This window comes from Rhinolophus ferrumequinum, chromosome 11 (genome assembly GCF_004115265.2).
Source record: "Rhinolophus ferrumequinum isolate MPI-CBG mRhiFer1 chromosome 11, mRhiFer1_v1.p, whole genome shotgun sequence".
Lineage (NCBI taxonomy): Eukaryota > Metazoa > Chordata > Mammalia > Chiroptera > Rhinolophidae > Rhinolophus > Rhinolophus ferrumequinum.
This window is the reverse complement of record NC_046294.1, coordinates 77,382,521-77,410,284: the sequence shown is the minus strand read 5'-3', so window position 1 is coordinate 77,410,284 and position 27,764 is coordinate 77,382,521. Positions and strand designations below refer to the sequence as shown.

Below are 27,764 nucleotides of genomic sequence, written 5' to 3'. Positions count from 1 at the left end.
CATTTATCCATAAAGACACGTGTGCTCCAATGTTCATTGCAGCTTTGTTTACGGTGGCCAAGACAGGGAAACAACCAAAATGTCCTTCGATAGATGAATGGATAAAGAAGTTGTGGTATATATACGCAATGGAATACTATTCGGTGGTAAGAAACGATGATATAGGGATATTTGTGACAACATGGATGGATGCTGAGACTATAATGCTAAGCGAAATAAGTCAGACAGAAAAAGCAGAGAACCATATGATTTCACTGATATGTGGTATATAAACCAAAAACAACAAAAGAACAAGACAAACAAATGAGAAACAAAAACTCACAGACACAGAGAACAGTTTAGTGCAAGGGTGTCCAAACCTTTTTCAACGTTTTTCACCAAGGGCCATATGCGGTAAAATACACAAACAGCCGGGCCACTCACTCGAGGTGAAGTACGTATTGCCTCACCTGGTTTATTTAAGTAAACTAAATATATTTTTGGAATTTGCTGCGGGCCAATTAACAAATGGATCATAGGCCGCAGTTGGTCCGCGGGCCGCAGTTTGGACACCCCTGGTTTAGTCGTTACCAGAGGGGAAGGGGGGAAGGGGGTGGGAGATGAGGGTAAAGGGGGATCAAATATATGGTGATGGAAGGAGAACTGACTCTGGGTGGTGAACACACAATGGGATTTATAGATGATACAATACAGAATTGTACACCTGAAATCTATGTAATTTCACTAACAATTGTCACCCCAATAAATAAAAAAAAGAGTGGTGTGTGCATACATCTGCTTCCAAACCTCATAATCTTCCAAACTATAATAATATACCAGCAAATATTTTTAACTGGATAATTACATAAGACTATAATTCACAGGTATAGCTTATGTTACAAAGACAGGTACACAAAAGGTAGCAACTGAGTTTTCAGAAATCAAATTATTTTGATGTACAACATAACTCGGAAAGGAGAACAAACAATACTTCTACAGGAAAAGAGGAAGAAGATAGAGATGAAAGTGAATGCACACAAGCTGATGTTTTGGCTTGAGGAATTCTCTGCAGGGAGAGATGGGATAGTTCTGGGACTGGATTGCTACAATTATGCCTCAGATAACCTACTGCGCGGCCACAGAACACAGGCTCCAAAAGGTCATCCGGGTTCCCAACACAGCAGCTTCCTCAGCAGTGTTAGTCTCCCTCCATCCACTGCTTAGGGAGAATCTATTTCACTGAATAGTTAACATTGACCCAGACTAAAATGCTCTAATACTTACGCCAGACAAAACAGACTTGAAAACAAAGGCTATAACAAGAGACAAAGAAGGACCGTAATCCCACTTCTGGGTATTTATCTGAAGAAACCTAAAACACTACTTCAGAGGGACATGTGCATCCATATGTTCATTGCAGCATTGTTTACAATAGCCAAGACATGGAGGCAACCTGGGTGTCCATCAGATGGTCCATGTATATAATGGAATATTACTCAACCATAAAAAAGAATGAAATCTTGCCATCTGCAACAGCATGGATAGACCTAGAAGGTATTCGGCTAAGTGGAATAAGTCAGACAGAGAAAATCAAATGCTGTATGATTTCACTTATAGTGAAATCTAGAGAACAGAATAAATGAACAAATAAAACATTAAGTTCATAGATACAGAGAGCATTTTGATGGTTGCCAGATTGGGGGGGTTGGGAGATGGCAGAAGTGAGATGGGGATTAAGAGGTACAAAGTGGTAGTTACAAGATAGTCATGGAAATGTCGAGTACAGCATGAGAAATAAAATAGTATTGTAATAACTATACATGGTGTAAGATGGGTACTAGATTTATCAGGGTGATCACCTCATAAGTTATATAAATGTCTAATCATTATCCTGTACACCTGAAACTAATATAATATTGTATGTCAACTGTAATTGAAAAATAATAAATAAATAAATAAATAAATAAAATGTTCTATGTTTGCTGTATTTGTTTATCAGATCTTTCCTAAGTCAGGAGAAGGAATTAATACGTGTGGAATGCTTGAAGAATTACAAGACATATGATGCTACTTAATAAATGACTTTACAACTTACTCTCCTTCAATTAAGACCAAAGGAATTTGAAAGCGATATATGACTAGATGAATGTTGACTGTAATTTCAAAAACATAAGAACTGCATTTTTTCTTACCATATTTCACTTATACGTGGAATCTGAAACACAAAATAAATGAACAAACAAAACTCATAGATAAAGAGAATAAACTGATGATTGCCAGACGGAAGAGGGGTTGGGGGCTTGGGTACAAAAGGTGAAGGGATTAAGATATACAAATTAGCAGTTACAAAATAGTCAGCGAGGATGTTAAGTACAGCACAGGTATAACAGTCAGTAACATTGTAATAATTACATATGGCATCAGGTACTAGACATATCAAGGGGATCACTTCGTAAGTTATAGAAATGTCTAATCACTACACTCTACACCTGTAACTAATATAATTGTCAACTGTAATTGAAACATTTTTTTAATTACAAAAAAAAAAAAAAAAGAACTGTATTTTTCTCACTATAGGATTAGCCAAAAAGGAAAAAAAAGCCTAATGGCTATCACAAGCCATCAAGAAAGCACAAATAGATATATTGAAAACATAATGAGAATACTATCTGCTTGGTTTTAGATAGGCCACACTGAAGAGGACTTCCAAAAGTAGCCAACCTGAAGTCTGCAGAAAATTATTCACAGTTCTCACATAGGTGCAGCCCTAACAGCAGAACTATAAAGATGTTATAGGAACAAAGTTACTAGTTCAGCACTACGTAAAGCAAAGATCAGGTAAAATCCACAGTATCTTAAATCAGAAGACAAGTCCAACTACAAGCAGCAACCTAAAAGCTAAATAAATAATAGCTCAGCAAAGTGAGTAAATTAACTTGAGTGAAAATATAGGGTCAATTTCGATTTATCTCTGATGTATTCAGTGGCCTTATTCTCAAAACAACTATAAATTTGAACTTCATTATGCTTGCAATCTGATTAAAGCTGATGAAGAATGCAATTTGATCTCAGCCAGTCTGACATCCAGATGCATGAGGTTTCACAGCACTGGAAAATTTTCTACCTAAAAATTACCCAGTCCAATGAACAACCTCAGGCTGAATCTGATTAAATCGATGTATGAAAAATAAACATGGATTATCCAACAGAATCACATTCAATAAAGTTTACTACAAACTAGCCTTCCTTGGTTTGAACAAAAATCTTTAGAAGAAAACTGTAGCAGCACTAATGAATCAACGTAACCAGAGGCAATGTATAAGGGAAGGTGCAAACCGTGACATGATGCATGATCTCCGAATAGTTCCTTTTACCTTTTTCTTTAAAAATAAAATCTATAGTGAAAATAGCTAATACTTGTTTATTGAGCACTTGTCATACACTAGATACTTCTTATTTAATTCTCAGGACAAGTGTTTAGCTCTGCTACCCAGAAAGGAATCCAAAGGGAAGAGAAATAATATTCCTCAAGTCACAAAACTGACAAATGACTGAGGCAAGATCTGAACTCATGAAATTTTACTGCAGGACCAATGTTGTTAACCATTCCACTATATTGTCTCATAAAAAGCAAGGGTATCCACGTAAACATCTGAAAACAATCTAACTGGGGAAAGAAAAAAAAAAAACTTCATAAAATATCTGCAAGTTCAACTCACTCAGGAGAAGGCAAACTTTTTCCGTAAAAGGACTGATAATAAATACTTTAGGCTTTAGGTCCACATAGTCTCTGTCACAACTACTTAACTCTGCTGTTGTACCCAGAAAGTGACCATAAACAAATGAGCAATAGCAGTGTTCCAATAAAACTTTATTTAAAATGGAAAACTTTATTTACAAATGCAGGTAATAGGCCCGATTTGTGTCAGAAACCATAGTTTGCCAACCCCTAGGCTAGCCCATGAGCCAGAGATTTTTAAAGTTTTAGTATATTGTAAAAGTTATGACTTCTATGTACATCAATTACAGGAAAGTCTGCACACAAATTATAAGTAACATCATGGACCGTCTCAAGGGCAAGTGGTTTTATTTGCAGAAAGATTTTTATTTTAATTATATTATTAAAACACACTGTTTTAGTGTGAAGAGCAGCCTTTCTCTTTGCAGCCTCTCTCTTTGCAGCCTCTCATGGACACCTCTAGGTTTGTCTAAATCACCAAGGAAGGCAGCACCTCCTACCAAGAACAGGTTTTACAAAACCACAGCAGTTTGCACTGGCACTGCCATATGGCCTACATTTGTTTCTGGCCCACGTTTATTCCCCATCAACAGCATCTATTCTGATAGGGTGGGGGTGTGACATTCAGCAAACAAAATCATGAATATGAAGCAAAAAATAACAAACTAATAAAACAAAAACAAACTCTTAGATTACAGACAACAGAACCGTAGTTACCTGATAGGAAGGGGTGGGGGAAGGGCGAATTGCAAATTCACCTTTTCTGGTGCTGCCTTCCTGGCTGCTCACCCAGTTAGGCAAAGGAGACAGAAGGTTTGCTCTCTGTTATAAATCTCCTAGGCTAACTGATGTCATGAACAACAAAATGCTATCTTCTATGATCCTTCTAGCATTAACCTTACACTTACTCCCTCACCTGTAACTAAATGTGCGATATCTTGCATTACTCCCCTTCTTCTCATATTTTGAATGCTACGCCTCTAATTTGACTCTTACTCATCTATTATCTATTTGGTTTCCAAATGTTTGTAATCACACCTTTCAGTAAAAACAGTTTAAATATGCACCCAAAATATATTTTTATTTATAAAATGTGTGTATGAATACATGTGGTATATATAAAACCAAAAATACAAGAAAACTATGAAGAGTCAGATAAAGTAACTACAAGTTCTAATAGTGTCTTCCTACATCCCAATGATTCATCAAGCACATTCTACTTGGAAAACAGATTATGGTCACAGGTTCCAACCTTAGAACTACCAAAATAGTCCTTATAAAATGAAAGTTATACTCAAGCATACTAATGTATAAAATACTATGAGAACACCAATGAGGGTTTGATTCATTCAGCTTGGACAACCCACCAGGGAAAGCATACAGAGAAGGTCATACTAAGGCTGGGCCTTTAAAGTCATACTGTGTACTGGGGACAGTAAATAATTTAGTGGCGATATGATACATTCCAGCAAAAACAGCAGCATCAAATCTGAACCAAAAACAGGTCACCAGAGAGTCTATTACTTCGCCACAACATAAAACCAGCATCAAAACTAATTTTGTTAAAAACAAATTCTTTAACAAGTGAGAATAATGAACACAACAATGAATGAAAAATATAAGTTGGGAAATTAATGTCTTGACTTTTAATGTCTTGACTTTAATGGATTGACTTTTTTAAAGGGAAAAGGCCCCCAATAAGAAATGTAGTGTCTAAATATGTTACTTTATACATATACACACACCACTTTATATTCAGCACTTTATATTCATAAGGCATCTCAAGACAATTCAAGATATTTTCATTCCTTAAGCTTCTTAATATTCCTCTATAAAGCAAGTACCATGTGGCTCAGAACAGTAAATTAAAAATTAAGCTCACTCATTTGATAACTCATTAATATAAAAGTTTACTAAATATTGCCAAATTAATTCCAGGAGAATACCTTTGCTTATTTGCCATATGTTCATTACTTCTAGTTTTTCATGATGCTTTTCAATTTTCAAATGAGAATACACCACAAGAACTATACATCTTAAGCGCTTCCTCTAGCTTCCTATTTTGTTCTGAATCAGGTGTTTACAGGAATCAGTGCAGACAGAATCCTTTGCATTCATGATATAAAAAAAGGGTAACCAACGAAAACGTGACAGACACACAGGGAATGGCTGGCCATTCAGGAGTACCTTTAACACCTACCCAAATATTTTTTTCATTGTTTCACAAATCCTGGTAAGTATATAATACAATGCTGTTGCTCCTTTTTGTAATGTTTATCCACATTGGAGTGGATGGCTCCATTTCGGAGATGTGTTTATATGTTTGTGAACAACCTATATTTTAAGATGCCTCTGTTATTTCTTTTAGTCAAAAGTAAGCATATAGCAAATTAAAAACAGGTTCTATTTAAATAGTCTTTACCCAACAAAGAATAAACATTTAAGTAATTATATAGGGTTTGTGCCTTATGATTAAGACATAAATTTTTAATGAGCACTCAAGTCCTGCTAGTATTAGTCCATTTGAGAAAACAATTAAGCTATTTGGTTTGTAGAAATTGTTATGTTTTATAGTTCTCCCTTCTGAAATAAAGACTGTTAATAGTCACTGATAATAAATATGAAACATATTTCTAGTTCATCATAAGGAGTTTTTCATAAATGGTTTTCCAACATTACAGATTGGCTGCCAGACTTCAATTCAGCAAACATCTTTTTAGTACCTACTATGTGCCAGAAGCCAAGGAAAGAAAAATGGAACTTTTGTGACCTTCACTGCCTACTAGTGACTCAAAAAATAATAGTGAATATCCTGAAGAATATACAAATTAAGGTGCTACTGCTCACAATGGCAAAATGCGAAGCTACATTTATAGTTTAGTTCTGAGAAAATATCGTTTTGTAAAAATATTGTTTTCTACCAATTCTATTTTAAAAGGATAATATTAATATGACAAATACAAAATAATTTCAAATATCACAAGTATCACAAGGTTTCTTCACTGTGATCACTCCACAATGGATGACTGCCACATGGCATGTGGTAATCCAATCTGGCTACATCAGAACAAAATTGTTTTGAGTCATGACACTCATCAGCTACCTACTCAGAGCAAATATTCATAAGTGCACCAAGATGGACGGATCCATAATAGTGATGCAAAACAGGTATCACTGTTGATCATACAAAACACTACTATATGTTTGTGCTAGCAGATGGTGACAGCTATGAATTTAATCAAGGATCTATTTAAATTACTTGGTGAGCCACCTTTACCCAATTCATCCCACAGAAGAGAAAGTGAAAAGAGCAACAGAAACATAGGTGGCAGAAACCCAAAACACTGCCATGCTGAAGGCATATTAGGATTGTTTTCTCTATCTTGTGTTGAGTGCACATCGAAAGCTAGAAGCAACTCAGTAGGTTTAATCTCAGATTAAACTTGAAGACCCTGCACAAATGTATTTCTAACATTTCTACATAAAAACTAGTCACTGCAAGAGAATAAAAAAGTGGGCGCCGTGGGTTGGGAAGCTGTGGAAATAGGGAAAGCTTGTTAAAAGGATACAAACTTCCAGCTGTAAGATGAATAAGGTCTGGGGATCTAACCTACCGTGTTTCCCCGAAAATAAGACCTAGCTGGACCATCAGCTCTAATGCGTCTTTTGGAGCAAAAATGAATATAAGACCAGGTATTATATTACATTACATTATATATTACATTATATTGGACCCGGTATCATATATGATATATGATATGATATTATAACTGGTATATATTATATTACATTATACTTGGTATTATATTATATTATACCCGGTCTTATATCAAAATAAGACCGGGTCTTATATTAATTTTTGCTCCAAAAGATGCATTAGATCTGATGGTCCGGCTAGGTCTTATTTTGGGGGAAACACGGTATAACATGATGACTATAGTTGACTATAATTGATAATACTGTATTGTACAATTGAAACTTGCTAAGAGAATAGAACTTAAATGTCTCACAAAATAAATAAATAAATGTGAAGTAATGGATGTGTTAACTCCATGGGAGAAATCCTTTCACAATATATACATATCTCATATATACGGGTACATACATAATATATAGGTATAATGCACATCCTGACTCAAAAAAATGTGTTTTCACTGGTTTCTTAATCTCTGTAAGCCTTGTATTATTGTTTTAAGACATGGGGGTCTCCATAACCACATTTTACAGCCCCATGAAGGAAAGGATCTTTTGCAACAGGATCTTTTGACTTATCTCTGAGAATGCCTATAGACCCCTTCTCAGAGTAATGTTTCAAGTACATAAAATAAAATACGTAAGATTACTTGGTACTTACTTCATGGATCATTCCTCCCCCCCAAACTTTTATCATATATCTACTACAAATTAAGAAGTTCTGTTATAGAAGGAATTAAATTAGAGAATTCCACTACTACTTAAAGTCTTTGATTCTAAATTATAGAAAGTCTCCTTTGATGATGAAAATATCTTAAACTAATGTAAAAATCCTTTGCTTCCCAGTCATTTGATTCTTTAGATACCCTATACCTTCCCAACCACAACATCCTTTTATTTTTTATGTTACTATACACAGGCTGTGAAAGGGTCCGTGGAAGAAGAGAAGAGGGTGACAGTGACAGCAAGTGTTAGGAACCCCTGTACAACATGGAAATTGATTATAGCACAGCTGTGTGAGTACAAGCATACCTTATTGTATTGTGTTTCACTTTACTGGATGTCACAGTATGTTGTGTCACAGAGTTGTACTTTTTACAAATTGAAAGCAAGACCCTCCACCAGCAAAAAGATTATGACTCACTTTATTGCGGTGGTCTGGAACCAAACCCACGGTATCTCCGAGTTATGCCTGTAGTTCAATATCCTGTAACTTATTAGTAGAAAACTTAAGATTCAGTTCTGCCATTTTCTATTATCACATTTGGCAAGTGAACCTTAAGAAAGTTTAAGTCAACCATGTAATTGACTTTCAGTCTGAGTTACACCTGCTTAGTCAATACTAAAAGAAGGACAAACCAAGATGGTGGCAGTACTGCAATACATTCAATGCTAAATATACTAAAACAAAAGATTTCTTTGAAGTTAGCTTTTAGGATATTTCCCAAAGAAGAAAACAATGACACTCTTCCCCAATAGTCAGTTTCTCAAGTGGAATCTTTCATAACAGAATCTTAATATGTATTCTCATTCCATCAACTACAACATTCAAAGCAACAGTTGTACTTCATATAGATTCAGCAATTTTATTTTAGCGTTGACCATACTGATTTTTTCCTTCTTTAAAGAAATTACAAGCTCATGATAAAAATCATTTTTATAGAGTACTTAAAGGATTGCTATCATATTACCAACCAATAAATTCAATGTAGAATTTCAGTATAGTAGTTCTTAAATACTTGTTTTACCTAAATTTCTTACCAACAAAACAAAAACCTTTGTTAACAATAAAGTGCAAATGACTATTTTAAAAACCCATTTGCAAGTAAGAGTAATTCTACTTAAATCAAAATAAACACCTGGTTGATATTCTACACTCTTTAAATGATCATTAAACACTTAGTTTTGGTGTAATTTCTTTTATGATAACTCAATTTTATTAACACTATTTTACACATTAAATGTGATTCAGTCAGTTTACTTTGCAATGTCTTATACACTCTACATATACTGACATTTATAGAAAAAAATTATAGCAGTGACACCTCTAAGAAGCATGAGGAGAGAAAACCAAGTCTTGAAAAGGAAGTGTTTAGTAAGAAAATATAATATATGGTTTCCCTCTTTCAAGTATAACAAAAGAGGATCAGTTCTTTGACCTTTAAGCATCAACAGAGCTTTTCATTTTGACCTGATAAAATATGCAACCATTATGGTTTATGCAACCATAAAATATGATGCCATTAACTCTGCTCTCCATGTTTCCTACTCACTGCTATCACCTCAGTCCACCCTTCAGAAATGGGAAATAAATGGAGATCATGTCAAAACTCTTCTCTACCATACTAAAAGTGGGCCTTACTAATTTACCCACCACACTCTGGTCATTGAGCCAAACTGAATTTATCATTCTTTTCAATACAGAGATCCAGATTGCCACCACAGCTAATCAGTTAGCATTTAGTAGGAAACCTATCTGCTATCCTTGATTTTTATTTTGATCAGACTGATCTACCGAAAATGATTTTATTTATAATCACACTGAACAAAAATATTTTAAGTAACCCTGATTTACACTACCAAGCTCAAATTCATATATCGAATCTCTTAATCTAGCACTACCCACCTAACTAAATTTAGCTATGACTGACATAACATGTATCTCCACAAGTCCACCCAGTCCCTTCTCACAACATGTCATGTACGTTTCAATGTACATTCTGCAAGCATTTGTTTATGCTATCCCCTTGCCAAAAAGCCCTTATAATCACAATTCTTGGCTAAATTTCTTTCTTCAATGCTCAATTCAAGTCCTACCTTCACAGATCCTTGCACCACCCTCTCTCCACAGCATTTCTGTAACATACCTAAGGTAACTGGTATTGTTACTTATTGTTTAATGCTTATGCTTTATATGTGCCTCATCGATCATCAGGGCAATGTAAATCAAACCCAAAATGAGACACCACTTCACACCCAGCAGGATGACGATAATCAAAAAGACATGATAATGAGTGCTGGTGACTGTATAAGAGTGGAACCCGCATCCCCTGCTGGTGGAAATGGAAAATGGTACAACCACTCTGGAAAACAGACTTGCAATGCCTCAGTTAAAGTTACCATATAACCTACCAATTGCACTACTAGGTATATACCCAACAGAAATAAATATTTATGTCCACACATAAATTTGTAAAAGAATGATCATAGCAGTATCACTTATAATTACCAAAAGAGTCAATTAATTGATGAATAAACAAAATGTGGTATATCCATACAATGGACTATTATTTGGTCATAAAAAGGAATGAAGTACTGTTACACGCAATATGGATGAAGCTTAAAAACATGAAAGAAGCTAATCACAAAAGACCACATGATTCTATTTATATGAAATATCAAAAATAAGCAAACCTATAGAGATGGAAAATAGATTCACTAATCTTATGATTGCTTATGGCTAAGGAAAAGAGGGGTATTTAAGGGAAACAGCTAAAGGGTGTGGGATTTCCTTTTGGAGATGTTGAAACATTCTGTAATTGTAATGACAGTTGTACAACTTTGCAAATGTACTAAAAACAATTGAGTTGTATCCTTAAAGTGGATATGTTGTATGAGATGTGAACTGTATCTCAATAAAGCTGTTATCAAAGGACAGGGAATGGGAGGGGAGGCATGCTGAGAGTCTTCCACTGAGAAAGGAGTAACTTGAGGCAGTAATTTTCAGTTTTATCAGGCCTTCAAGGCCTAGAGAAGTTCAATATTCTGAATAATTCTTCTTGCTGATAAAAATCACAACTATCAATGCTCATTATATCTATTAATTAAGACTATTCAGAGATTTGTAAAAGGAAGGGCATTCACATTTAGAAGTTGTATTTTAAGATGGATCTGCACCAACTTTACTTGATACTATGATCAGATTTATATTTAAACTGCAGTAAGTGGACACAGCAGTAAACTTGGATAATACAAAGAAATATAAACAGAAATTATCCTTCACTTGCTTCATTAGTGCTCACCATTTTTCTGCAGAGCTCTTCTACTCTCCCAAAACTGTCTGACCAACACTATTGCCCCAACCTCTGCTCATAATCTTTCCTTCTTTCTCCACCTACCAAATCCAATACAACCTTTAATACTAATCAAGTCTTACCTACTCCAGAAAGATCTCCAGACTCTAGCCTGAAGTTCTAGCACAAATTCAAAACATTTGATTACTACAGGTAAATACTGCATATTATGTTTCTTACATTTCTATCTTATATTGTTATTTCACTTAATATTTCCATATGAATGTCCTATCTCCTCAGCTAGGTAACTTTAGTCTTGAGGACTGGCAAGTCTAATTGTTTCATATTTGGTACAGTAACATGCCTGTATTGAGAGAAGGAAGAAAGGGACGGGAGGAGGGATGGAGGGAGGAAGGAACCATTTGATTAACTACAGGGGGTGGGAGATGTGGCAGAGGGTATTTATTATGGTCAACTGATACAATCACAATCCCAAATGTTCAGTCTAACCGACTCTACCTAAAGGTTCAGTATTTTTATTCTTTCCTCAATAGATTTTTGGGTCTGGGCACTATGAATTATTTCAGTGAAAATAGGAATAAATAAAAAGTACTTGTGGGTGTTTTTACAGAGATCGCAACAGAATAAGAAAGAAGCTGGTGTTCTAAGTAATCCAGCAGGGTGTTTCAACCTGAGAAAAGCAAAGACATAAATAGCGTCATTGAATAATCATTTCTTGGCATCTGCTAAGGCTTTATTTTACATTTCACACAATGTGTGCAACTTAACACACGGACGCTACTGGAAAAATTCTCCCCAACTGCATTTAAACCACTCTTTCCCTCAACTTCTGATTTGAGGAATTCCTAGAAAACCACATAAAGCCATGCAAATTAATGATACCAAAGAGAATATAATTAAGTACAAATGAGCTGTAGGTATGAATTTGAAAAAGTTTATGAATCATTTTTCTCCTTTATACTACTAAATACACTTCTGGTAAGAACATATGAACTCAACACAAATGTGAACACACAGACCTGCCAAAATTATTCTTTCATTCCTGGTTTAAAATAATTAAATAATTTTGATTATCATGCTTACTCGTATGTCTCAAAAAGGATAGCACAGGTACTACCTAGTAGTTTTTAGATTGCTTCTCTCGAAGCTTCTCAAATGTGGGGACCACAGAATTCGAGGCACTGCGTGTATGGAGGAGCACTGGTGCTGGCACTGAGAATCAGGGAGCTTGCTACCATTTGCCTCTGCCTCTGCCAAGGTTAAATCCACGACTGAGGACGCACACAACTGCAGGCAAGAGTTCTTCAAAGTCTTCTCTGGCAACAGTGATTTGTATACACAGCCTTCGTCGTAACTCTACTCAAAACTATGTACACATTTAAACATAAAACAAGCCATTGATGGGAGGACATTAGGATCAAACTGATCTCTGCAAGGGAATGCACTATAAAATAAAGTCAGTTTTTCGAGAGAATTTTCTCAACTAACGTTAGAAGACAGGTAGTCAAAATTTCACTTAATTTTTAATTTTTCTAGAGAACACAGAGGACCACGTGAAGAAAACAGGTCCTAGAGATGAAAGCAATCAACATGAAGAGAAAAGGATGATGTATGGGTTAATTCACGTTTAGGAAGGGTTTCACAAGGCATTTACTCTGTATCTAACCCAGCTTTTCAAATCCAATACAGGAGTCCTGTCTAAGATTAACCCAATCAGTCAACAAATATTTTCTGACCCTTTATGCTCCAGGTACTTTTTCTACCAAATGGCTAACTCTCAAATTGGGGTAAAGAATCTGAGTAAACAGATAAAAGATCAACCAGATGTTATACTCATTATATAAGATTATACTCATTCATTTATTTATACTCATCTCATTCAACAAACAGCTACTGAGAACCTACTATAATGACAGGCAACCCTGACAGAAATAAAGACACAAAAATGAGTGATATAAATTCTCCGCCTCCATAAAGGATAGTATAGCAGGGCAAACAAAAAACACTGCAGTGCAGTGTGCTGGGTGCTATGAGAACGGTGGGCACAGGTTGCTCAGGAAGCCTCTGGAGCACCTGACTTGGTCCCAGCAAATGTAACTACCCACTAGTTCAAGGCCTTATCAAACAAAAGGAATGGCTTCCACAGAGAGGAATCTGTGTGTCTCTGGAATTCATGTTGGCATTTAAACTAAAGTAGTTTTTCTACATTCTGATTTGGAAGAAGCCAAAAGATGGATGGAAATGGTGTTTTGCTGCTACTAGCATTGGAAGCCAATCATCTATGAGTTTCATGTTTCTGCATGTCCTCTATCAATTACTTCTTCAGATTATCTTTTCAAGGATGTCAGTACACACAGCCTTAGATGAGAGCAGTGGTATCTCCCTTGGGGGAAGACAACAGATCGGTTGCTGACCAGGTTAATAAAGATAGTGTCTCCGTACGAGTGAAGGTTGGGCAGATTTGCTAGCAGCCCTCTCATAAGACTGGGGGTTTCTCAGCTTTGACACAAACCTATTTTGTGCATGGCACCAACCTGGGCACACCTTCGCATGGCCCCTGTGGAACTTGAGAGGCAGGGGAACCAGTGCAAACCTGAAGCTCATACAGCCTGCTGTGCCATGAGTTGTCTAGCAACGTATATAAAAATGTGGTAGGCTAACTTATTAATCTGCAAGTAGAGTAGAATCTTAGGTTCTTTATAATTCTTGAAACCCAGAAATAATTTGTTTTTCTCTCTTCAGTAAATGAAGAAGAAAATCCAAATGAATCTGCAACTGTCACCACAGTACAGGGCTAGTTAAATGGCAGGTGGAGAAAGGAAGAGGAGTAGTAACCGAGTACACCCTATCTAATCCTGTAATATGTAGTAAATTTGGTTAGCTAAGCTGGTGTGAGTGGACAAGTTGCAAACTAGATAGGTAGGCTCCAAGACACTGATAGCATATTCTTGGGCAATAAAATACTGCCCTCCTCCTTTTTGTGGAAGGGGAGAGTTAAAAATAAACTATGTGTTATTTCTAAAAACATTCATCAAAAACCAATACTTTCTTCAAGTTATCAAATAAAATGGCTCAAAAGCTATTAAAACATGTATTACTTAGTGTGCTTGAAATTGAGTCAACCTAAAAACCTTCGATAGAAAATAGCAAGGAGAAAATAAGATTCATTAAAAGCCGTATTTTCACCTTCTTAAAAAAAAAAAAAAAAAAAAGTTCAGTTGCAGAAGATTTGGGTGGAGAGTAGAGATAGAGAGCCTAACAGAATTTTACCTACTCTTTGATTTATAAAGTTCTACCATACGGAAATGTCAGCAGGTAGGAAAAACAGTGCAGATAGATCAAAAGATGCTCAGAAAAACAAAAAACAAAATGCTTAATCAAACCACAGGAGAGAACATTTAGCAAGTTCTTACTAAGTGTCTTTGCAATATGCAACCATTTCCTTGCTATGACAAAAAACAGCAAATACGAAAATTCATGCAGGTGGAAGAATTATTCTAATTGTGATCACTCAAAAGATGTAATAGGAAAATGCCATTTGAAATTTAGAAAACAAACTTAGGTAGAAATTATTACTTGGAGGCAGTCTCTATAGTGATTGCCACTGAGAAATTAATTGATTCACTGATTCCACCAATGTGAGGGATGGGAATAAACCAACAGGGCAAAAATTGCATCAAAAGAGATTATCCCTGAAAATCTGAGCCACATCCTTTATGTACGGCCAGAAAAGTCACAATATGTGATTTCGATCTCATGCACGCCCAAAGGTTAGGATTTTCTTCATATATCCCAGGGATATTCACAGTCCCCAGTATACTAAGGCACTTGCTTCTGGAGCTTAAAATTAAGGCACTTTAAGAATCACCACTGTGCTGGCTTTATTAGAACTGTAACAAAATATCACTCTGTTTTCAACCACTTATTATGCCAAATAAAAACTAGCAGATTCTCTGCCCAATACTATATAAGAACCGTCTGTCCCATTTCTTCTAACAGCCAGCAGGCAAACTAAAAGAAGAAAAAAAGGAAAACAAACCCAAAACACCAACAGCCCTCTGGGGGAAGATGTCCAGAGATTGATGGTCAACTGCCTGCTTAACAGATATAAACTTTGTGTCCTATGGCAAAACATTTCTGACTCGAAAAATGAGTAAAAATTTAAACATTCAGTGTATTAAAACTTTACTGTAGATGTTTGTAATCGTGATTTATTTAGGAAGAGCTGCATTATTGCTTCCCTTTATTTTCATGCAAGTGCTATGGTTGACCACGGGGGTGGGGGAGTTGGGGGGGGGGGGGATGAGGGGCTCACTGGAAGAGAATGACTCCACGCGACAAGTGTCCACCACGTGCAAGATGCTGCAGAGAATGAAGCAACAGCAAGAAATGTTACCTGCTCTCAAGGAGATTCATCTTCCCACACGTTTCTTTGTATAGTCAGTGTGCCCACCAAAAGTCTATTTACCAATTCTTCCTCTTAATCTTCCTTCCTTCCTCCCTCCCTTCCTTCCTTTCTTTTCTTCCCTCCTTCCTTCTTTCCCTCTTTCCTTCCTTCAAGGGGGGAAGTGCACAAACAAGGAACCCAATACCAAAAGGGTTCAAGAACCCTCATATCCCAACTGTGGTAGTATCGTTTATAGGGCCAAATCCCATATATCAAAAATAACCCAAAAGGCATGGAAGAGTTAAAGAGAAACTGCATAATTTTCTAAATGACAAGCAATAATGTTCCATTCATTAAACATCATTCATTACAACAAACACACACACACACACACACACACACACACACACACACACACAAAGACTCAAAACACCCCACAACATTATATTCTTATGGCCATATAAACAGAAGAGGCAGGAAAAAAAATACGTAGGCTTTAGGATCAAAAGGGAGAAAAACAATTCAACCTAGAGAGAGAAAGAGAAGGCAACAAAAAAAGGTAGAGAAATGAGCCATGAAAACAAAGAGGGGTTCATTTTATTTTTTCAGTAATCTTCCTTTAATATGTTTTACATTATTGGTCTGTGATGGATTGTAAATTAGAACATTAGCCCTTCAGTGAACATAGCTTGAGCAACATTACCCTAAAGATTTAAAATTTAAACCATCATGAAATTGGTATGCTAATGTTATAAGTATATAGTTTATACCTAGACTTTACTGAAAAAATTAGGCCTTTCTTAATATGCAGGAATCCCTGTTCCCACTGAACTGTACTGAAATGCCAATTAACTTTAGAGCAAGGACTCCCAGGAGGGTCTGAATTCTCTTTGCATTCCCCCTACCTGGCCTAGCTCTCCTGCTCAATTAACCAGCCACAAATCACACACATGCTCAGGGCACCGGCAAAGCTGGAGCACTTTAAAAAAAAAATGCTTTTGAAATAACATATTTCAACAAAAGCAATGAAGTAGTCATCAAGGAAGGAAAAAATAACTTGAGGAGTCCTACAGTTTTAAAATTTAGTACTCTTTTTGTTTCAAACTGCACATGGGTGAAGAGAGCACAACAGTATTTCAGTGCTTCAAACCTCTAAGGGTCTTAATCCAGCAAAGGTGGAAGAGTGCCTTATGCAAGCCCAGGAGGTGCCTCTCACCATTCTATTTGCAAATGCAACACCCCACCCCTGAATTCTGCCTTCCCCTCCCTGTTTGCCCCAAAGCACATGTATCTATTTTTTGTCCATCTTCCTCCACTAGAATCTAAGCTCTATGAGGACAGGGAATGTTGTCAATGCCTGGCACTTAGCAGGTGTTGCTGAATGAATCAACTTTTCTAACAATCTTCTGAAGCCTTCATTTAACCAGCCTCCATTTTCACATAAAATGCACACTTTCAAGGTATCAAACAAAGCTTTACAGCAAAGCAGCAAACCTGACATAACCCAGCCTGTCACCAAAAGATGGCACTAGCTTCAGCTGCTGCCTTGGACTTAGATTCCGCATGTATCTCTGAAGCTGTGTCAAAAATATACATTGAAAAGAACAAAGTTAAAATGGAAATACATTTGGACAAATTTAAGAGAGTTGGAAAAAACATGAGTTGAATCCAGTGTTCCCACAACTAACAGTCCTCCCTTTAAAAAGGTTTAGGTACATACACATATACTAACTGCTTAAAACTCAAGAACAAAGGGTCTTATGAACAGCATTTTAGAAACTAACCTGTTCATAGCAGAGGACCTACCATATTAGCCTACATTCTCTGCAGTTATATTTGTTAGAGCTACAAATATAAACAAGCACTAGCTGATCACTTTGAAAAGCTCCTTATTTCTGACTGTCCTAACAGTCAAGTTCAAAAGCAACTTATATGACTCCCAAGAATAACCTGTCCCAATTTCACATTTGATTACTTCCACTTTACCTTAAAATGAAGGTAAACACAGCCTGATAAATGAAGTTTCTGAAATTTAGGCTATAAAAGTAAGTAGGTCATTAGAAAATTCAGTAGTCAGCAGATGCTTTAAATACTGAATATATAAAAGTAGGAAATAAAAGAAAACAAGCCAAAATATTTGTTATACAAAAATGATCCAGCACATGAAAGAATAAACATCAAGCCAAAAGCTTTTAGCTTTCCAATGTGAATTTACACCCTCAGGAAATCATTTGTATACAAAACTTTAATAGGGTAGGAAGAAATTAAAATATATATATATATGTATATATATATACATATATATATATACACACACACATATATATATACATATATATATTTACATAGCAATTCAGTATGTACATCTAAGTTTCAAGTTACAACCCAATAACTATTCCTTTTGAATTGGAATAAAGCTTAAATTACAACAAAAGAATTAAGCACAGGATGCAAGAAAAAGAAAAGACACATGCAAGAAGACAAGAGAACATATATCCAATTCTATCTCAACTACTCAACATTTAAGATCATCCCACTGTTCTACTTCATGGTACCAAAACTTGAGAGTACAGCAATCCTGACTCCTAGGTTTTACTTTGAAGAGCGCCCCCTTCTGTTTAATGTCACTGAGCATTAGATAAGACCCTTGCACACAAAGATGATGACAATCTCAGTAATCACCAGATACAGAAGAAACAGAAATTAAGACATTTCATGTAGATACATTTTGAAATGTGAAAAAGAATAATACCAGCAAAATAGACAATTGAAATCCAGGTGTCAGTGGGGTAAAGAAGTAGAGAAAGGCCTTCAAGGAAGACGCAAGATCAGCACTGAATTCTTGAAAGACAGGTAAAATGTGAAATGCTGGAGCGGTGAGAATTTTCTAGGAAAGATTCCCTTCAGTGTAAGTGGAAACTCACTGGGAAGAATGAACCGATAGTGTGATAGGAGCTAGCTTACAAAGCCCAAGTGAAAGGATGAACTAAAGGGTAGCATGGAAGGTCAACCACATCAGAAAAACCCTAACTTGACAAAGGTTCTCAGGAAGACGAGTCAGGAGAACACTGGGGACCAATTATGACACTTATCCCAAGCTAAGTCTGAGGTGATAAGGGCCTGGGGGCAGAATAGTGGCAGTGCGAGTGGAAAGTAAAAAAAGAACACCAAAAGACACTGCTAAATGTAGAAATGACAGAAATAAAATTTTTTAAAAAAAGCAAAATCATATTGAGTCTCAAGTCAGAAGGGCCTCTGTACAAATTCCAGTGTTGCCATTTCACTAACAGTGGAACATTAGGCAAGCAACCAAATCTTTCAAAGCCTGTTTTTTTAACCCACAAAATGGAGGGTAATATTGCACAAGGTAGCGGTAAGAGTTTAAGTAAATCAGATACGATATTCAAAGTGCACGGCAGTTTACAGAAAACCAACAGGTGTTCATCACTTCCTGATACTTCTTTTACAAAAATATAATTGTCTACAAATTTCTGGGATGAAGCTATCATAGTTCATTGCCATTTTTAATCAAATAATATGGGGCTAAAAGACAGCTAAACCAGCACTCTCCTAAAATAGTTCATCAGCACGCCCAATCACTCCCATAAACAAGAGCATTACATTCTCTTAGATCTATTTTTAAATCAACAGTCTTAAAAACATAAGCAATATCCATAACCTAACATCTGCTATCTAATACCTTCTAGAAATATACCATGCCATATTAGTATCCACCAGACTATTGCCAGTTAACCAGACAACTCCACCCAGAAAAAAATATTCTTATAATAAATTTCATTTAATGATTCTACATTAAATAAATACCTGCTGTAAATACCATTTTTATTTCTACTTATAAGCTGTCAATTCATTTCTACAGGGAAGTGTGCTTGCCTAATGTGGTCTGATTATATCAAAATAAACTCTCCATAAATATTCGGCTGTGAAGCCAACTGGTCCTGTGATACCAGTGTATGGGTTAGCAATCTTCAGAGCAACGCAGGACACTGAGAATGTGAAAAATGCTCTACCAACTATGCTATAATCATAAAAAAAGCAAATTTAACTGTTTCCTGACACACACCTGAAGTAAATGAAATGCATCACTTTTTCTTTCTACAATGGGTCCTAATTCAGAAAAAGGCCTTATTTTTTCAGCAACTACCTCAGATACTGCCTGGCCATGGCACTAGCAAAGCTCTATCATCCCTTTACCTGTAAGTTCCTATTACACTTTATCAAGTGGAAATAATAGCTCACGTTAACCATGCTCCTTCTACTGTGCTGGGTGCTTTCTATTTCCAGTCAGAATAAATCTGCCAATTACAGACATTGTTACTGGCCCCATTTTACAGGGACAGACACTAAGACTCAGGGCTAACTACTGATTATCAGACCAGAAATAACTCCCCATAACTAAACACAAACTTGCTTGTGGTCATGGTTCTTCTTTGCTTAGAACGCCTTTAACCCCTTCCTACCTAACTCCTATCCATTCTTTAAGGTACAACTTCCCCCAGGACATGTTCTCTACTGTGGTGCTAATACTAGAGCTTTAAAACATGTGGCTGCACGAACGAATTAATGAATAGAAACCTGGGAGTCTACTGAAATTCTGGTGTAATAATTTGCTACATTAACTAAAGTATAAGCCTCTAAAACTCACTAAATACCTAGCACAGTCCCTGGCAACTGGCAGGCACTCAGTAATTGCCGCTAGAAGGAGCAGAAACAAGAAAAGTGGGAAGGAAAAAAGGGGGAAGAGAAAGAAGACAAAGAGACAAGAGGCAGAAAAATCCCAGCTTCCATATATTAGAATCTTGATTTGGAACTTAGAAAATTTTTACAGGGGGATACTTATAATTCAATAACAACATTAGCTAATCTATGCTTTACCACTATTGAGCTCTTGCAATACTAAGAATTTTTGTGCAAAAATGTAAGACTCAATGTACATAGAATACAGAATCAACTAAGTTACAAAGAATAATCTATGAGTATCATTCAAATGTTAATTAAAACTGACCTGTGTTAAGAAAGCTTTAAAAGGACACTTACTGAGCTAAAATGGAATCCACCTATCAGTCTCGTTTCTAAACAATTCTAAAATATGAAAGACAAAGCATACTCGTATGTTTGGAGATTTCATTCTCATATTTAAGAAAATGTACTAAAATCATTTGCAATTTAATCATTTGAATTATACATTCACGCTCGTCTCTAACACCATTTCCCTGGAGGTCAACTAGACATCCAACAGCCAATAAAACTAGCCAAAATATAAGTCTCTTCAGAGGTCAACCAAAATTCTCTTACTGTCTTAGTGCCTGACCACCCCAGCTGGGCTCTTTACTTCCCATCTCTTATTGCTCCATCATTCAGGATTCCTTCTCCATTGCCAAGGACTTCTATTTTTCTCTCAATATTTTGATACTGTCAAATAAAAAAGGACTGTGACAAGGCAGTCTTTCAGAACACATGGCTTGTACCTGGCACTCAGTACCTCTGTTCCTTATTCATGCCCAAGTCTAAAGAAGTAAACATATCAATTCCAAGAGCCTGCACACAATAGGTAAACCAAAATTATATACAGTGTTATCAATTACACTGACATTACCCATTTACAGAAAGCAAACTGCACACAATTAAGGTAGGAAACAGTAGAAAGAGAATGTGATTTGGCATCAGAGATGGGTTTCAGTAGTAACTCTACCACTGTGACTTTGGAAAATTTTAAATAGATGCATGTACCTTTCCTGCCATGAGGACAAAGTAAGAACTTATGAGAAAAGTATTTGGTAGTATATGATAAAACACCAAATAAATATTATTTTTATTGATGGCAATGATGTTATTATTAAATAAATTCCATGTAATCCACAATCCAAGGTGTTCCCACTAGTTCCACGCCTCAGATGAGTTTAACAAATCTCCCTTTTCCAAGAGGGCAAAAGAAAAAGATAAGACAAGAGAATAGCCTGTGATATACATAATGAAACCAGTTTGCTTAGGTGTCTGGTTTTTTTGTCCCTAAAAACAATTTCTGAAACAGAAACAAAAATATTTGACAAAAGCAAGCAGTGTCTGAAAAAGTTCTTAGTCTCTCAAGGGGAATACATTCACTTACATGTGTAAACGATAGTGGTGCTTCCCATTGTGTGTGTGGTTTGTTAGTTCTCATTACTTTATTAGACCTAGCCTTAAAAATAAGTAAACAAAAAGAGCAGCCTGCGGTTAGTGATGGCTGCAATACAATACTATTAATAAAATACAAAATGTAAGAAACAAAGGCTAAAAGGGAAAGCTGATTGAGATTGTGGATGCAAAATCACACTCAAAACCAAATGCCTTGAAAATATGGTAAAGAACCAAAAAGATGATAATTTGAGTACAAATTGAAAACACAAAGTTGACAAGACTAGGTGTAACAAAAAAAAAAAAAAAGGCAGTAAGCCTTTCTATTTCTATTTCAGCTAAAGAACCAATAATTTCAACTCTACTGTTCATATATACCATGTTTCCCCGAAAATAAGACCGGGTCTTAATATTAATTTTTGCTCCAAAAGACGCATTAAGGCTATGTTCAGGGGATGTCATCCTGAAAAATCATGCTAGGGCTTATTTTCCGGTTAGGTCTCATTTTCGGGGAAACACGATAGTACTAGGGAATGTGCGGGAAGAAAGAGAAAAACATTCCTCTATCAACATCTCTGAATCCTACTAACTACACCAAAATGTTCCTCATATTTGACACATATGCCATAATACTTCCAATTTATTATAATAAAAAAATTATGCAGGTATTTTAAAGTTGGAACTTTATGTAGAATACCATGCAAACGTATTCTTAGAATTTTACATCATTACTATAGATACTTTCATTTACTATCTAAATTACAAAGCTTGACCTGCAAAGGTATATCATTTAGAGTCAAATAAATAATGTATTTATGCTCATGTTTATAGAAACTTCAATAATACCTTTTGAATCACTGTACGTCAAACAGGTAATTCTTACATGGTTTCAAAATACAGATTTACAAGAATAAATCCTACATACGAGTATATAAATTCTATATAATTCACAGCAAATAAAACTATCAAAGTGAAAGAATAAGCAATTCAATAATTCACTCATTCATTCATAAAAAATTTGTGAAATTTGCAACAGGAGCTAGACATTGTACCAGGTCCTGAACACATACTGGTCAGTAAGATATTAATTTCAAGGAATTCAGAATCCGGTAAAGAAAGCAGGCAAACAATTCAGTGTGACACAGGCTATAAAGAAAATTAAAAGCCAGGGACAGTAACTAATGATTAAGGACATCTTGGAAAGCAACAGGAATGAGATCAGTATCATAACAGAGAAAAACATAAGTAATCCACATACACAGGAATTATATACGTAACATAAATGAAAAATGTTTAGTAACGGAACCAAATAAAGAAAAACTCAAACAGTTAAGACAACATTTCTTACTAATTTGTTTTTTCAAAATAGTAAAAACATGTTGGTATGAGTAAATGGGCCCAGACATAGAAAACCGGTGGGACAATGATCAATATGACCTCTCTGTAGGATAGTTTGACAAAATATATCAAAAGCTTTTAAAATGTGTCATGTTCCCAAAGTCATTACAAGAAAACTATAAACCAATATCCCTCATGACACAGAAGCAAAGACCCTTAATAAAATATTATCAGACAGAATCCTCCAATAGATAAAGGGACTGACTAAGTGAAGTTTATCACAGGAATTTAAGGTTGGTTCAAGATTAGAAAATCAATGAATCAACAGAACAGAACAGAAGAATCAATGAATCAAAAAAAAAAAAAATATATGCTCCCTTTAACAGCTGCAGAAAAAGCATCTGACAAAATTCACTGCTCATTTCTGATAAAACACTAAGCCAACTAATAAACCAACTAATTCTAAACCTGATAAAGGCATTTATAAAACCTGTAGTTAACATCAGCGTGATGGTAAAAGACTGAATATGCTTGCCCTCTCTAAGATCAGGAACAAGACAACAATGTCCACTCTCGCCACTGCCATTCAACATACAGTGTAATCAAGTAAGAAAATGAAATAAAAGGCATACAGATTGGAAAGTAAGTATCTTCATTCATAAACACCATGACCACCTACAGAGAAAATCCCAAAGAATCTCAAAAAAAAAAAAAAAAAAGCCACTAGAACTAATAGGTCAGTTTAGAATGATTGGTATACAAAATTAAATTGTATTTCTATATACTGGCAATAGAATTGGAAATTGAAACGTTAAAACTACCATTTATAATATAACACTTAAAACTATTAAATGGTAAAAGATGAATCTAACAAAATATGTGCAAGATATGCATGCTTAAAACTATAAGACAATGCTAAAACACAGTCAAGAAGGTCTAAATAAATGCAAAGATACGTCATATTCATGAATCAGAAAACTCAATATGAAGATGTCAATTTTCCCCAAATAGATTTACAGATTCAATGCAATCTCAATGAAGAGACTAGGAGTTTTTTTGTATAAATTAACCAGCTGATTCAAAAACTTATATGAAAATGAAATGATCCAAAAAAATCTCCAAAACATTTTTTTTTTAAATAACAAGTTGGAAGACTCACACTACCCGATTTGAGATTTATTATAAAGCTACATTATCAAGACAGGTGTTATTGGTGAAAGGATAGCTGTATAGACAGAATTGAAACCTACACATACATACATGGTCATCTAACTTTCAACAGAAGGTTAGGTAACTGAATGGGAAAAGCACAGTATTTAACAAGTCTTACTGGACAGCCACATGGAAAAACAAAAACAAAAACAAAAAAAAAAACTTACCTTACACCATACATAAAAATTAAGTTGAAATGAACCCTTGCCCTAAATTTAAGTTCTAAACCATAAAACCTCTAAAGGAAAATATGAGAAAATCTTTGTGACCTTGGATTAACCACAGATTTATCAGATATAACACAAAATATATCAATCATAAAAGAAAGTGATAAACCAGACTTCAAATAGCAGATTATTAGTCAAGACCATGGATACCAAACTCAGAATACCTAGGTTCAAATTCCAACTTTGCCAGTAACAAGTTGTTCACCTCACTATTTTACTGTTTCTGTGTCTCAGGTTTTCACCCCTTACCTGTATAAAGAGATAGTACCTACCTCATACATTTAGTCAAGGACCAAATGAGATAATGTTTAGAAAATTCCTAATATAATTAAGTACTCAATAAGTATGTTTGCTACCTTTCCAAAATTTTTATTTAGTTACTTAAAGGAACACCTATCCAAGTTTCATGGTTCAAAATTTAGTATTTCCTATTGTGAGTCTTAGAATTTTATCAAACTTTGTAGGAAAAAAAAAGTGTGCTTTCATTTTTCATTCAATTCTCTTTAAAGAAATGATCAAGAATAAAAGGCATACAAACAGGAAGGGAAATAAGGGAAGGTGGGAGAGAAAAACACATTCATTTTGCACCTAACAAGAACCCCAGAAAACAGGTGCTCTCTTTTGTTCCCCCTAGCAGGTACCTCAGAGAAACAAAGAATCTACATGAAACTGAATAAATATTCCTAAGTGACCTTTAAAAAGAAGTGCTGGCTTTCTAGTTAAAATACTGGATTGGCGCCCAAATGCAAATATTTCATTAAAAGTAAAATTCATGTTTAGAGAGATTCAACTGTTGTAAGAAACATTTGTGATGATTTAAATAAAAAAGTAGTATGCTAAGATTCACAATGAAGGATCCTCACACCATAAACCATGGAACCCCATCACGTTCCTTAAATGCTATAATCATGACTCTGGCTACTTTAATAACATGCATCAGAATACCAGTAAATGAGAAGATTAAAGCTGTCAATCTTATAGAGTTCCCAAAGTTATGAAAAATGAGAATTCTTTGGCACCTATTCCATCTCTAAATATGGAAAAAAAAGGGAGAGTTCACTGAAGAGAGTCATTCTACAAATTTCTCCTAGTTCTCGCTTTCCCATAGTTCCCCAAAGGCAACAAGTAGCACACAGTAGGAAGTGGTGAGAAATAACAGAAGACCCTCCACTGGGAGTACACTTACCTGTAATGCTTTATTCTCTTTAAGGTCCAATCCAAACACATTGTGCCGCTTCACCTTAAAGAAATCAGCACCAAGCCCATCTTCCTCCTCCTCCTCCTCCTCCTCCTCGTCACCTCTGTCCAGGAATTGCACAGCAGCTTCCTTGTTCTTCTGTGACTCATCAGTGCTAGCGACAGACTGAGGTTGAGACCCTTTTGATTTTCCCAGTTTCTCTTCCATTTCTTCTTCATCTTCCTTCTCTTCTTCGTCTTCATCACTAATGCCATTAGTCAGTCCATACTCTGTCCCTTCTGGTCTTTTCCCACCTTTCTGAAGGATAGACATTTTCTCATTGAAGTAGGCTCGAAATTCTTCCACTTCATCATTGGTGAGGGAGGGAGCCCTTGGCTCACTTACTTTATTATCTTGGCTCACTACCAATTCTTTGATGGGTTGTTTCTGCATTTTCTGAAGAAATCTTACCCGTGGTGCCACAGCAAGACCAAGAGACCTTAAATAAATAAAATAAAAATAGTTATCTCAATATACTGATGGTGCATTTATGGGTATTATGAAACAGTTTCTCAAGACTTGAGATCTATTTTTAGAGCTTTTTTCCCCCAAGAAAATGTTCCTCTATGATACAAAATCTTGATGGGTTAAATGATCCAAAAAGCAAGCCGACATATATTGAATACCTGTCAGAAAACACTGAAGATACCCCGTTTTTCACGGAGAGGTTAACATGTTATAAAATAAAGAGCACAAGACCAGAAACAAAGAAACCTTTCAAGTATTAGATCTGCCTATTTCCAGTTTAACTCTCAGCCTTAGCTTCCTCAAACATGGGATGACAATACCTACCAGACCTACCTCACAGTTGTAGAGACCTGATGAACTACCTATATGTGAACACTGTAAAATGTAAATACTATAGTTGGAAAAGACATAGCCATGAAAGGACATAGTTCTCTGCAAAGACCAAACTCCGGTATCACTGTCCTCACTTCTGAGACACATAATACGATATAATCACTTCTATTAAAAAAAGGTATTTTAAACTAGAGAAGAAGAAAAAATTATTTTCTCCTTCTAAGACCCAAATTCACTTATGATCAAGTCTTTCCCATCTTCTAAGTTCCCACTGATGGATTAGAAATAAACTGTTACAGCAAGACCTGCTATAATAAACAGCTAACATTACAACATAGATCCACTGCCTTTTTCCTATCAGCCATGATTCAAAGAAACTGAGAGGTATAATGATAAAGTGTAGATTCAGAAACAGGACTATTAAGGTTCAAATCCTTGCTGTCACCTACCAGCCGTGTGATCGAAGGATGTTATTTGACCTCTGTATGCCTCAGTTCTCGCATATGCAAAATGGTATGATAAAAGAACCTGCATCATAGGGTTGTTGTAAGAATAGAATGAGTTCATAGATGCAGTGCACTTAAAATAGTGCCTGGCACATAGGCAGCCACCATTACTGTTATGGGGGCTGCAGGTTATGATCACAAACTCATCAGAGCATTTCTCGCAATGTGTCACAATTACATTTATATGTCTTTCCCAGCTACCAAAACTTGGAGCTACTAGAAGTTGGGAGTATGTACTATACATCTATAATTTTAACACCTTGCACTATGAACTGTACATATCAGGTATTCAAAACATGTTTCTTTAGCAAAATAATTTTGAAGCCTTTATTATATCCTACATTCATAGGACTGCTTTAGGTATCAAAGGCTTCTAAAGGAAATTACACATCTAAACATCCAACTGAAAAGACCAAATTAAACTGTATCAATCATTTAGGCTCAAAAGTTAACTTTCTGCCTTCTCTAAGCATCAC

At 35.6% G+C, this 27,764-nt stretch overlaps 1 protein-coding gene across 2 annotated transcripts in view; it reads right to left on the bottom strand.

Moving 5' to 3' along the window:
- Window positions 1-27,764, bottom strand: part of DDX10 (DEAD-box helicase 10) — a 284,465-nt gene that overhangs the window by 189,610 nt on the left and 67,091 nt on the right. For both annotated transcript variants that reach the window (XM_033120942.1, XM_033120943.1), the window contains exon 13: window positions 25,931-26,420. In XM_033120942.1, the coding sequence (XP_032976833.1) occupies window positions 25,931-26,420 (490 nt within the window). The remainder of the gene's footprint in view (window positions 1-25,930; window positions 26,421-27,764) is intronic.